Here is a 13296-nt window from a genome sequence, read left to right as displayed (position 1 = left end):
ATCGGACTTAAATTGACATCCAAATCAACTCAACTCACCACACCATTCAGTTGGGATCCATATTGAAATTGGACTGATAATTCATTAAATGGAAATTCAATCAAATTAGCAAGGCAGCGATATAATAGAGTCGGGTCTAAATTGACACTATTGAAGGTAAATGACCCAAGTGACAATTAACATTGTGAATAAAAAAATGGACAAGGTTTGAACGATGGAAACAATTGTATTGTTGTTATTAAATTTTATGTCAAGACTTATTTGTATTAGATAATGTAAACATTTAATAATCATTCTCCATGTATTTTAATGCATGTTATATATTTTTATATTTAAATTATAAAACAAAAAAAATACCAAAATAGTAAAAAAGAATACAAGAGAAACAAGTACCGAAAGATAGTTATCAAATAAATTTATGTTTTTATTTTCTTTTTTCAGTAAACAACAAACAAGAATGGTTATCAACCATATTCATGTTTCTAGTTTCTTAAAAAAATAAGAAACAAAAGATATAAAATAGGAAACATGAACGTTATCAAATAGAAAAAAAGTCTAACAAAATGATAGTAGATACAAATACTGAAATAATGGAACTTCGAAAATGCTGGAAATTATGTACATTTGTGAGATTGAGTTGACCTGCAAACGGCTATATCTCAATGTTTTGTGAAATATTTAGACCACTCGAGAGCATTTAATTTTTTTTTTACTGTAATTACTCTTTTATAACTTTATTACTAATACTTTCATCTTTTCTAAGTAAATATTTAAATTGAGCGGATAATCCAAAAACACAAATATTTAAAAATGGTATTTTTTTAATTTGTTTAAAAACTTAACTTAATTTTTAAAAGACCTTAAAAAAAACAAAGAAATCGATAAGTGGAAATGAAAAATTTCCCATACCACAACACTATTGGTAGTATTCTTATTAATTCATTGTCATGTTTGCATATGCCAAAAATGATATATAGAATCTAACCGCGGTAAAAATTAACAAAAGGAAAAATCTCAATGTGAACACAAGTAGTACTACAAGTGTACTAGAATTATGTTTGCAAGCTTAACTCATTATTTAAAAATTTTGGTTTAGTTTGCTAATCGACATTATCAAATGTTGCACATTAAAAAAAATTCACTTCAATGTATTGCCCTTCTAACCTAATTCCACAACCTACCCATTTGACGGCCATATTTGGAAGAAAAATAAGGCTAATTCTTCAATAAAATGAATACAGACGATATTATAAGAGAACTCAATACATATATGCACAAGTTGCAGCAACATTATTGCCGTTCTAAAAAGGATAGATGAAGCAACCTAATGATGACGAAACTAATTAAACTTAAAAACTTACACACTACAGAAGCTATGTAACAAAGGCTGCCCCAGCTAGCTTCCTTGTATTTGGCAAGCCGTAACTTGGTCACAACTACAAGAAATTACATCCACAATTCGGATAATACCTTTCAAACTACTCATCCGAACCAGAGGCTTCTCTTCTTTCTGAACATTCATCAACATCCTGCAACTCGTCCTCACTGAACATGCTTCCATCACTTGAATCAGAAAGCAGCCCAACATCGTCATCGTCAGTAAACATCTCCATCTTGCGTCTCTTCCTAATATCCTTTATACCTTTTCCTTGAAGAGCTAATCTTCGTTTTCGAGTGTTCCTCTTACGTTTTGGAAACTCTTCTTTCTGGGACTCGAGGCCTTTACCTTCTGTAGCCTTCACTGTTCTCCCTTTACCATATTCACTATCCTCAGATTCTTCAACATCAAATTTGCGCCTTTTCCTACTTGAATTTGTCTGGCATTGAAAAATGTTTCAAAATTAGATTATCCCCTCCCTATTAGAAACTATGGCAGCCAACAGTAGTAGTTAACCCAATACAACTTTCTTTTTAGAAAGGCAACGGAACAAAACACAAACAATTATTTTTTCCAAATATAAGATCATAAAAATTTCCCTGATTTATAAATTATAATCCTAATTAGACACCCACTGTATTGTATAAGCCAATATAAATTCCCAAAGCAGGCTGATTTTCACGCGAAATGTGTCAAGAATCTTACAATATCTTCGAGGTATCTTATACTTGTTATTATTGCTATTTTTGGTAACGGGGAACCAGAGTATTGCTTACGTTGCTTGCTCCTTATTAATCTCATGAAATGACAATCTGATCTTACACTATATCAAGATTAAATGCTAAAAAGTGTGAATTAGAATGATACTAGGAAGCCAACTTACGACAACTAGAATTTCCAATTCATTTCAAAGATATAGTTTCACAAACTTAATATCAACATTTTTGTTTTGAATACAATTTGAACATAATGTTAGCACTTACAAATTTCTTTGAGGTCTCGTAGGTATTCAAAAAGTTATTCCTTTTGGATATCTGTGAACCACCTAAATCACAATTGATCGACCTCCAATGTGAAAGTAAAATAAAGAAAAAAAATTAGCAAAAACATCCTTGAAGTCTTTTGGTAACTTGGACTTACAAAGTTGAGTCTATAATTGCTACATAGATTTACATGTTTCAGACCACTAAGCTAATCTCACATAAACCATCCCCCTGTTTATGGACTCAACTTTTAGACTCTTAGCATACTAACTTTCACAATTTTCTCAACATATGAAACAATTTTGCTGATGAGTGAAATTATTGGTGACAGGGAAGGAAAAGGTCTCAGCCTGAGAGGAATTTCCTTTTCCTTTTCTGAAGTCCACACCTGCCCCAGGGCCCAATATTTGGAGATATCAAAAGTTTTCCTTATAAAGCTAACCAGTTCCACATGCAACCTTTGACCGCAAGCCTTGGCTAATAGGGCCACACATTAAGGCCAAAGGCTTCCTGCCTATGAAGAATTACAAAAGCGAATAGCCAAATAGCAACTAAATCAAGGAATGCTGGACTAAATTATGAAACGAAGAGTAAAGGTACGACTGTGAACTACCAGAAGAACTTGTCCCATGAGGATCATATCCTCTGCAAGTGCAAGTTTGTATGATCTGCATGGAGTTATAGCTTTTTAGGGGTTTAGCTTTCAATTAGTCTGCCATAGGGACAGAATGATATGACTGGGAAGTTCCTCTTCCATCTTTAGAGGATATATCTTTAGAGCCAGAAACCAAAACTCCCTTGTTCGAAGAAACGTCCATATCTGACGTTGCTGATACTGACAAGCTAAAAAATGGGACCCGGTTGAGACTTTGGCTTGTGATTGGGATGAGAGGATGGAGCTAACAACCAAACACATTCCCAATTTCCTCTTAAAGAGTCTAAGTTCAAATCAAATTACTCTACTAACAATTGTGACTAGGCGAGTATAATGAAGAGGAAATGTTGCATTTAAATTCAAATTCTCTCTTAATTATATGAGTTAAAGAACTTGGAATAAAATGACCCTGCATACCACTAGAATTTGTCTCCTTAAATGAATGAGGGAGAACGAGGGCTATTAACCAATTGCTTATCCTTGTGAAGAATCGAATCCCATTAATGTCCTTGGTGTTCTCCTCCGCTCCGCAATTATATATATATTTTGGAAAAGAAACAATTTCATTTGATTGAATAAAATATCCAAAGACATCCAACGACGCAAAAGGGCACATCCAAGGGGAATACAAAAGATGCTTTCAATAAGCTACATAATCCAGAACTTGAAAGGAGAGAGGTCCTATTTCTGATTGTCCACAATCAGAAGGGGAAAGTGTTCTGAAGTTGGTCTTCCCAGCCGTTTCATGGTAACGTCCACATACTTCGAATTGATGGAAACAGAATATAAGAAGCGATCAATTCTAGTTTGTGATGGAAGTGCTTTTATGATAGTCCACGAATATCTACCAATAGTGAGAGGTAAATCAAGAAGCTCCCATTGTTCATTGAAGGAAATAAAAGCCACAGAATCTCTAGTGGGTCAGCAACTGTTGGCACTTCCAAGCAGCCAACGTAAAAGAATAAAGTCCCCATCAAGCAGCCAATAAATAACAAGATGGAGGAGGTCGTGAAGATCTTATCTATAGGAAGACGTCGCATAAAAAGCTGCAATCCAAATGATCGATTTGGTAGGTCAGATGTGACAAGGGGAGCTTCTAGAGGAGGTTTGTTGGATGACTGGGGGTAAAGGGGTGGATGCCATGGAGGAGGCCAAAGCACAAGAGGGTCCTACCGAGGAAGAGACTTTATCAGTTAAGGTACAATGAGGACTTACTGGTTGGAGAAAAGTCAGGAGGTAGGTTCGTTGTATGGGGGATGCTGACTGGTTGTTCTGACCGTTGCACTTATCTAGAGTACGATTTTTGCATTTCTCAAGTAGCTACAGTCACTTTGGGAGGGCTTCCTTTTTGTCAAAATTGCCCACCAGTTTTTTTCCGGAATCCATTGCCCACCAGTTTTTTTCCGGGAAACCATGGATTCCGGCAACAATACCAATGTGGTAGTCTCCATTGAAAAAAGGATCTATCCATACAAAACAACCCATGACAAGTGGAGAAGGGAGATCAACCTAGCTGGAAGGAAACCCATGTGATTATTTCTAATTTGCAGGTGATTTTCACAATGTCCATTCGAAAAAGAGTTTTCCTAGCCATTTCCAATAAGCCTCCACAGGCATCTCCAATGAAATGGAAGGTTTCCATATCCCATTTGTCTATTGGGAGACCACGAACTTTGATCCATCCCCCATATGAAGGAAAAATTTGGTCAATGTGTACTTCATGGCTCCAAGGAGAGTAGAGAAGCTGGAAAGAGCCAATATTCTGCGAACCTTAGTAATTTCCCAGAAGTAATGCTTGTTCAGAGTCTTCACAATGCATTATGGCCTTGTTGGGTTGAAAGGGAGCAAAGGAACAGTAAGCCGAAACCTCAACTTGTAGAGCTCTAAGGATTTTGTACCACTTATCATGAAAGTTCTGTCTTCGAATCATGATGCTACTTGAATCCAATGGAACCAAGGTAGGAGTGGGATCAAAGGTTGTTGGGCTCTCCCATAAAAGAGTGTTGTTTGGAGTCTTTATTATATCTTTACCGTGAGGTTTAATTTCTTTTTTTGGAATAGAAACTTGGGATGCATTCTAATCATGTAGGGCATTTAGATTTAATGAGGTAGTTGAGGGAATAACTTCAGACTCAACATTCAACGAAAACCCTTACTCCTCCATAACTTCTGCCAACCTTACTGAAAAGTCAACAAAAGAAAGATCATTGTCGACAATACTGGGTGGATCCAGAGATGAAATGTTACCGAATCTGAGATCAAAATTACTAATCTTCTCTTCTTTGATTTGAATGAAGGCAGGAACAAATCCACGAAGGTCTTTTTATCACTTGAGTAACAGCTTTTGAACAATCCAGAAGATTCAAAGTTAGATAGGAGAAACTAACCAGGCCCGAAGTGTTTTCCAATAGCCTCAGACACACTTCTTCTCCAGAAGGTTAACGCTAAATTTGATATCGAGATCCAACCTCCATATCCAACAATTAATTCAGGTTATGAGTGTTTACTTCTTGACCTATTCTCAATCTTCAAACGATAATCACCAACAGTCAATAACTTTCTATTTTCCATTAAAACCCAAAACAACTCATCTCTCAAATTCTCATCAAAGCCTTATCAGCCATGAAGGGATCTAAATTAATGCGGGCCCAAAAATAAGTTTCCAAAGATGCACGAATATCACCCCAAGAATTGTGCGCACACAACCAGACTACGAAAATCTCATTAAAGTTGACTTCTACCACCTCAGATTCTTTTCTAACCCACTGCTGTTTTGAGGAATCATGTGATGTCCTTTTACTACCTCCACAAAACTTCTGGAATATGTCCCATTAAAATCTAACAATTGGGAGCACTGACCTGACTCAATGACTTGCTCAACTTTTCCATTCCCGCGCTGCTTATGAAGGTCCAAAACTGGCTGATTTGAAACAAGCAAATCCGATTGCTCCTGTTCCTCAAATTATAACAAAAAGTCTCTTACCATTTCCTAAAAAATAAGCCAACCGCGTTCCTGAATGCCAGTAGGGATCCTTAACACCCTTCTTCCACCAGAGGGCCAAACAATACACTCTGAAATCTACCCTGATTGGGATCTAAACCTTGTCACTCAAAGAGTTCCTGAACGATCTCAACTTTGCTTGAAAAATCCTGAATAAACTGGCAAATGTAACATTACCACCCAGTAGCTTTTGAACCAATGAAGATGGGAGATTGAAAAAGGAATTTTCTGTTTGAACTCCGCATCTTCAACTAAGATCAAATCACCATTTCTCCAAATGCAAAAGAAAATGCCACAAATACAACAACTTTTCACTTCCATCTTTGGCTTGAAACCAGCTCGAAGGATGAGGGAAAATGACAGAAACTAGATCTGAGCAAAAACAAACATCAAACACAACGGAAGATTGAGGAAGGAGGCTTAACAAAGATCAAAAGCCTAAATGAAATGCTACAGAGAAGGCTTGCAATGGATGAAGACTGAGACTGAGCAGAGACGAGAGAGCATCCATTCTCTTGGATTGATTTTGCTAATGTTTTCAGCAAAATCGATATTTTTCTATGGGGCAGTTAGTATTTGAGGGTGGCATGCCAAATAGGAATCTTTGTAATCATTTAATTTAATCAATGTATCTTATAAGAGTTGTTTTTTTCCCCTAAAAAAAAGTAAGTCAAACATTCCTGCCAAGGTTCTTGAAGTTAAGACATGTAGCTAATTTTGATAGTTCTGTCACCATATCATTTTATTCCAATTCATAATACTAGAGGATTTAAAATTTTCTTACTGGAACACTGTTACAGACAACTAGCAATGGCTCAAAGACAAATCATGGGCATACCTTTGGACCACGGTCCACCAGTCGGGCCCACTCATGTCGATTTCTTAGACAATCAAGAACAGCTTGTGAATGACTTGAATAAGCATAGCGCTCTCCATTGTGCTTCCTCAAGTTATGCCAGTGCTGCAAAGAAAAGAAGCAAAGTAAGCAATTGCATGTAAAAGAAAAAAGAAAAGAAAAAATTAATCTTCTATGATATACCAAACAGAGAAGCAAACAAGGATGTATATATATAAACATTCAAATAAATAAATAAATGAAAACTGCATATCGGAAGAAACCATACAGGCAATACAGCATTACATAGTTCTTCATAAGTCATACGCCTTCCTTTGCTCATAATCTCATTGATCAAGCCTACATAGAAAGATAAAATGTTCCAAATTATAAAATTAATTAATTTTATGGAAGTAGAAGAAAATTTTCACGCATACAGTTCAGTTCACATGCATACCAGGTAAGGTGTGATGAACAGGACCTTCTCCAACAGCGCCTGTGTCATCATCAGATGTGTTCCTTGGTGAATTACGTATAGATGAATTGTTATGATCATTTGCCTCCATTGATGAAGATGGGCCACTACTTGTGGTATTTCTGGCGTAGGCTGAAAGAAGACCTTTTTTAAGAGCATTCAGTCTTGCTTGAGATCCATTCTCTTCCCTCTTAGATGCTTCTGCAGAATTACTTGTCTCCTGCCTTCTCTGATCAGGGGAAGAAAGAACTTCATCGGCTCTTTTAACATCGTCATCAGGCTCACAGGCACTGCGAAATGTATCTCTCAAGGCATCTTTGTTCTTCATTCTAGAAGCCTATAAATTATATGACCACAAATATTTTAAAGATAACTCTTAGAACCAACAAATCGCCATATCTAAAAACAAAGCAAATTGATACACATCGTATTAATAAGAGGGAGATATATGCAAGATATTACCGAAGCATGATCTCTTCCCCTAGAAGAAGAAGAACGCTTTATTAGCATGCTTGTTGTATTTGGAGAACCCAACTGTGGTGAGCTGCCTGGCTGACGCAATCGCGGAACACGAGGCACTCTAGGTGAGCTATTGAGCTCTTGATGCAAAAGGAAGGCAAGCTGCCAGAAACTGAAGTAATTAGATTATATACACGTAAAGTCATATCAAAAGCCCATCACCAGAATACAATAAGAAAAAACTGAAATTTTTTTAAAAACCTCTTCATCACTCAGAATAGCAGATGGATTTGTAGTTGCTGGAGGGCACATGGCTGTTGCATGGCGCTGATTGACCTTAGATGGAGGATGAAAGTTCGTCTGGTTAGGCTTGTCACCTCTTTGTGGCAAACATGAGCCTGATATCTTGTTTTGTGCAGTTAAACCCTTATGATTGAGATGGGACTCAACAGGCTCGCTGTAGCCTGAACTATCTGATGGATTATGTACCACAGATGTTTTAAGCGTTGAGAGCACAACAGAATCTTTTAAGTGCAACGTGGTTCTTTTTGAAATAGGATCTTGCAAGTCCCTGACAGAGTATAATGAATTTGGAGCGGCACTTGATTGTTCTTTAACTCTTCTCCTAGGCATTTTATCCCTATCTTCTTCTCTGTCAACATCATTTGAAGAACATTCTTTCCTACTGCTACCACAACTTCCAGACACTGCCTCATGTTTGGCAGCAGTACCTTCTAGGTTTTCAGGATCTGCAGGTGTTAAATCATTGGATATTGATGGTTTAGAAATGATTACACTTGACGATGCAGGGGAAGATATTCCAACACACAGTGTCGTTTTGTGTTGACTAGGTAATACATGTTGGTTTAAAACCATTCCACCTGATTTTGATGGCTTTTCAACACCAACTTCAGAGCCATTTTGGGATTTCAAAGAAGTAATATGCACTGTTGTGCTGCCTTCTGGCCAATCCATTTCCTGTTTAAACTCACATCGATTACTACATAGTTCATCAGCCTTTTCAAGACAATAACTGCTAGCAGCTTCAGAGCTTCTGTTGAATTCTTCTGCCTTGTGGCCATCCAATTGTGAACCGCATACTGCACCACCAGTATTCACTTTAAAACTCTCATGCATACAATCATTACATTGTTGCAGCTCTACAGCATCAGCATTTGACGAAGCCTGGATACTCAAGGCTTCTCCAGATACATCATGTTGCTTATCTATTTTCAATTTGACATCTGACTTCAATGAATCAATTGAATTGCCACAATTAACATCTCGACGAATCTGATCATCCTTGATTTCAAGTGCAGTGCTAGGTAAACTCTCAACAGAAGGCTTCACGATACTCTTAGAAAATCCTTCAACACCACCGTCTGAATAGTCAAGAGCTGTACCACCCTGAAGTTGAATAAGTATGATAGGGAATTACCAAACAATGAAGAGTAGAACAGAAAAACATGACCACCATCACCCCCCCACAAAAGAAAAAAACTTCCTCAAAAGAAGTAATAGTAAAAAGAAATAGCTACACAATATAAATAGCTTAATACGCATTAAATTCTTATTCAATTGACCATTATTTTCAGAGATTTTTAGGGTGCATTTGGCTTGCAACAAAACATGTTCTCTGACGGAGGACGTGTTGTTTCACTCACACTGTTTGGGCAAGGAAGACCTGTGAGCTACATTTTTCCTGTCTAATAGAACATTTGGCCTGGGAAGTATTAGGAGAATTTTTAGAGAAGTTAAAGAGACTTTGGGGGAGGTGTTGGCTTTAGATAAATTTAAAGTCTCTCTTTGGGTTTCTGCGACCAAAGAGTTCCATAATTATCCATTCTCTTATTTTCAAGTTTACAACAATCCTTTTTTGCAATTGATAAAGCTGTTTTTAAGGGTTTATGGAAGACAAACAGCCTTAAGAGAATCAATATTCTCAATTGGGCTATGATTCTCAGAATATTAAATTGCTCTTCTACTCTCCAAAGGAAGCTTCCAACTCACTACTCGTCTCCTTCCATTTGCCCCCTTTGTATGGCAGCAAGTGAAGATCTCCAACACTTGTTTTCCTAATGTAGGTTTTCAAGGGACACGGAATTGCTCTCCATTTTTCATCTATAATGGGTTTCTGGAGATTTTTTCAAGACCAATGTTTTGCAAATCTAAGTTGGACCTTCATTGAAGCCATCACAATTACTCCAGCCAAATGCAGTTAAAGCTCTACTTACTGAATTTTGGATTGAAAGATATCAAAGGGTCTTCCATGATATATCTCTTTAGTGGTTTGATCGTTTTGAAATTGCAAGGACCAACACCTCTCCCCAGTGTTCTCTTCCCAAATTTTATGCTAATTTTTCTATTCAAGATCTATGTTTGAATTGGAGTACTTTCATTTTCTCAGTTTAATCTTTTCTCTAGTGTTGGGATGTCTTGATGTAGTATTGTTTAAATTTGTTGTCTTAAACTTTTCGTTTCATTCTCGTTGTATTTTGAGCAACAGACTCTTTTCATCATATCAATAAAAAGTTTTGTTTTCTTTCCCCCCAAAAAAGGGGAGCCCCTTTCCACAACTTATTTCAATTTTTTCGAGTTAATTACCCAAGTATACCGCTCTTTTTATTTTAGGCTTTCTCATTCTTAAACCACTCCTTTATTTTTTACTTTCTTTCTTAAACCAATCCTTTTAATTTACGCTCTCTCTTTCTTGTCAGCCTTTCAGTAATTTTCATGAAGTTTGGTTTCTCTTTTTTCACAAACCCAACACATTCTTGAAGAGTCGAGAACTTTTTAATTACCTTCTTAATTCCTCCCCTTATTTATCAAAATAAAAAACCATGATTGGTAAATCTATAACATATAGAAGGGGGAGGGGAAAAGACTAACCCCATCCCCAGGATATTTTTTCCCCCTTATAAGATAAGGATAATATATTGACAATAGGAAGATCATACAAAAGGGGAGATGAGATATCCCAAGGACAAAGAGCTACAAAAGAAGACTCCCAATTAGTTATGATATGTACTATCATAATGACTAATTGACTGATTTCATATCAATGAATTGTTTCTTTTACCAAAAAGAATTAGAAATATAACACCAAATGGAGGCAAAGAGTTCAACGGAATTCCCAGGATCATGACTAGAGATTTTCCGAAAAGCTCTCCATGTCCGAGTGCAATCTGAGGGTACACAATACCCACCAAATCCTTAGTGTTATAAACACGGAAGTACTAAGATACTACAAATTCTTAGGCATTAGAAAGCCATTCAAGAGCAAGAAAAGAATTGGCTCTATATACCCTACACCTCTACGAGATCTCCTTGATACAATAATAAAATCTCCTATATAACACTTAACAGATAGTTGCAATCATGAAGACACATGAGCCCCTAATGCTATGCTTCCAACATAAAACCAATAAATGCAATGCAATACAAATACTTATGCAAAAGACTGGCATACCTGCTTCATGACAACATTTCCAACATCATTTTTAGCATAGAGAGGTGGTGTATCACCCTCAATTTTGATGGACTTCTCAACTGTTGAATCAACTTGCATTCCGTTGTCTTCCTTCGGTGCAACTGTACTGACACTATTGTTTTTAAATATTTCGGAAGAAACGGTATCAGAAGAGAGCTCAAAACTATATTTAGGTTTGTCAACATTTTTATTGGCTACATCATATGCATCTGATGAAGATTCTCGAACTGCCAAATCCCTTGAACTCTTGTTCCTAGGATTTTCACCATCACCTCTGAAGTGCTTCAGATCTCTGCCTGCCGATTGTTTTTCACCATTCATCGATGTAAACACTAGTCATAACAACAGAGAAAGAAAACAAAATGATGCCTGATGTAAGACATTTCCTTCATAATAATTTAAGATATCAATTAAGAAAGTATGAAGATGACGTACCTATTTTAGCATGATCAATTCTTTTTTTCATGTTTGTCACCTTATCAGAGGGTGTAGACTTAATCTTCCCAGATTGATCTTTTGATACTGAATAGTCTTCTTTTTTGCACTTACCAGAATGTAGTATGAGAGGTCGAAGAAAACTTCTCTCCCTCACACCATTCTCAGCACATCTATCCAAATCTTCACTTACACCCTGCTTTTCACTCAAAAGCCCATTCCTGTCACATAATATATCCCCAACTTTGCTTCTCATACCAATCAAAGCTGCCACAGGCGTAGCCAACACGTTTTCCTTCGACAAAGAGAAAAGAACACCAGCACCTTTGTCAGCAGGATTCTCATTCTTCTCATTGTCTGTATTATCGCGCTGGTCCTCATCCCAACAGGGGAACTCCCGGTATTGAAAACTAAATTTCTTTGGAACATATCCAGTGCAATTCCACAACTGTGGAGTAAATAACGACGACAACCCACTAAATAAAGCAGGGTCACCACCTGGAACGCCATGAACATGAACTCTTTCCTCAATCGGTATGTCCGTCCAAAGCCTAAACGGACGCTGGGATGGCCCATTACAGACGTATGTACTCTCCATGCTCATGGTTTTGGTAGGAAGTTCAACCAATAATTGCGCAACCTCGGTCTCCTCACAATCATTCCTCTCGTTCTTCCCCTTACATTTGTCACAAACAAAAATATCATCTCCCTTCACATAACGCGAACACCGTGTGTGCACCCAGACGCCACATTCGTCGCAGTTAACCATTTCTTCCCCATCATCAAAATTGACGCCACAGATGCAATCCACAGTCCAGGAACCATTAACCCAATCGTCAGGAGGGTCCATACTCTGAAGGCGGCTCGACTGCCCCTTCATAACTATTTCAACGCCAAACTACCCTGACTGCCCAGAATTCCCGACAGGGAAAGGGTTTGACAAAAAGCACAAACCCTAAAACAATTCCTCGACTACGAAAGAACACTCCCAAAATCCGGAATGCAAGACTTCACTAAAAAAATCATTCAAAAACAGCGTTCCTACATAAGCCAAACAAGATTAATGTCGTTCCACAGGGTGTACCTGGAAATTACAAAACGAATATGACGACGATGACAAAGGAGATGAAAATTCCGCGTTCGAAGATAGGCGACTGTTGTTGTAGAACCAGAAACCCTCGTAGATTGGATTCGAGCATGTCAGCAGATGCGTGGAATTGGAAGAAAGCTTCCCTGCAACAGCCGGATTGAACGAAGAGGTTCTGACTTTCCGTGTAGCAACGGGGTCGGTGAAACCGTGAAAAATAAATCCATCCGTGAAAAATACAGGGAATCATACTTCATAATATCAATAAAATTCATATTTTGCATAATAATAATAATAATAAGGAGAAGAAGGTGGTTTAAATCCTACTTCAGTAATCCAACTTTTAATTTTATTTTATTTTGGTCTCTAAATTTTAAAAAATATTTATTTTAATCTATAAATTTTAAAAAATATTTATTTTAGTTCCTACTATTAAAATTATTTTAACTCTTCAACGAAAATGTGAATGAACTTACTTTTTGATAACTAGACTCTAGG

The 13296-nt window shown here is 37.1% G+C and overlaps 1 protein-coding gene across 2 annotated transcripts; it reads right to left on the bottom strand.

Moving 5' to 3' along the window:
• Positions 1 to 1197: 1197 nt before the first annotated feature.
• LOC120075270 (RING/FYVE/PHD zinc finger superfamily protein) lies at positions 1198 to 13058 on the bottom strand. 2 transcript variants are annotated; one of them, XR_005481272.2, is made up of 9 exons: positions 11712 to 13058; positions 11256 to 11608; positions 8048 to 9193; positions 7790 to 7948; positions 7310 to 7664; positions 7142 to 7212; positions 6856 to 6978; positions 2362 to 2443; positions 1198 to 1817 (listed from the first exon to the last, which is right to left on the bottom strand). XR_005481272.2 is itself a non-coding variant. In XM_039028489.2 (8 exons), exons 1-8 carry the CDS (start codon positions 12589 to 12591, stop codon positions 1479 to 1481), a joined length of 3426 nt encoding a protein of 1141 aa, XP_038884417.1. In that variant the 5' UTR covers positions 12592 to 13058; the 3' UTR covers positions 1198 to 1478. The 2 variants fall into 2 exon arrangements, 1 of the variants encoding a protein (XP_038884417.1); XM_039028489.2 differs by lacking the exon at positions 2362 to 2443.
• Between the last annotated feature and the right edge of the window lie 238 nt (positions 13059 to 13296).

Source organism: Benincasa hispida, chromosome 4 (assembly GCF_027475165.1).
Source record: "Benincasa hispida cultivar pf3 chromosome 4, pf3_genome.v1.1, whole genome shotgun sequence".
NCBI lineage: Eukaryota > Viridiplantae > Streptophyta > Magnoliopsida > Cucurbitales > Cucurbitaceae > Benincasa > Benincasa hispida.
Note: the sequence above shows the minus strand (reverse complement) of the source record. Positions and strands in the feature narration are given on the sequence as shown.

What these genes read in the sequence shown, in the direction of transcription:
- LOC120075270 (XM_039028489.2), bottom strand. Translation starts at nt 12,591, where the DNA reads ATGAAGGGGCAGTCGAGCCGCCTTCAGAGTATGGACCCTCCTGACGAT. An exon ending in AATTGATCATGCTAAAATAG is followed by an intron (nt 11,609 to 11,711) that starts GTACGTCATCTT and finishes TGTTATGACTAG; the next exon opens with TGTTTACATCGATGAATGGT. An exon ending in CTATTCTGAGTGATGAAGAG is followed by an intron (nt 7,949 to 8,047) that starts GTTTTTAAAAAA and finishes AGTTTCTGGCAG; the next exon opens with CTTGCCTTCCTTTTGCATCA.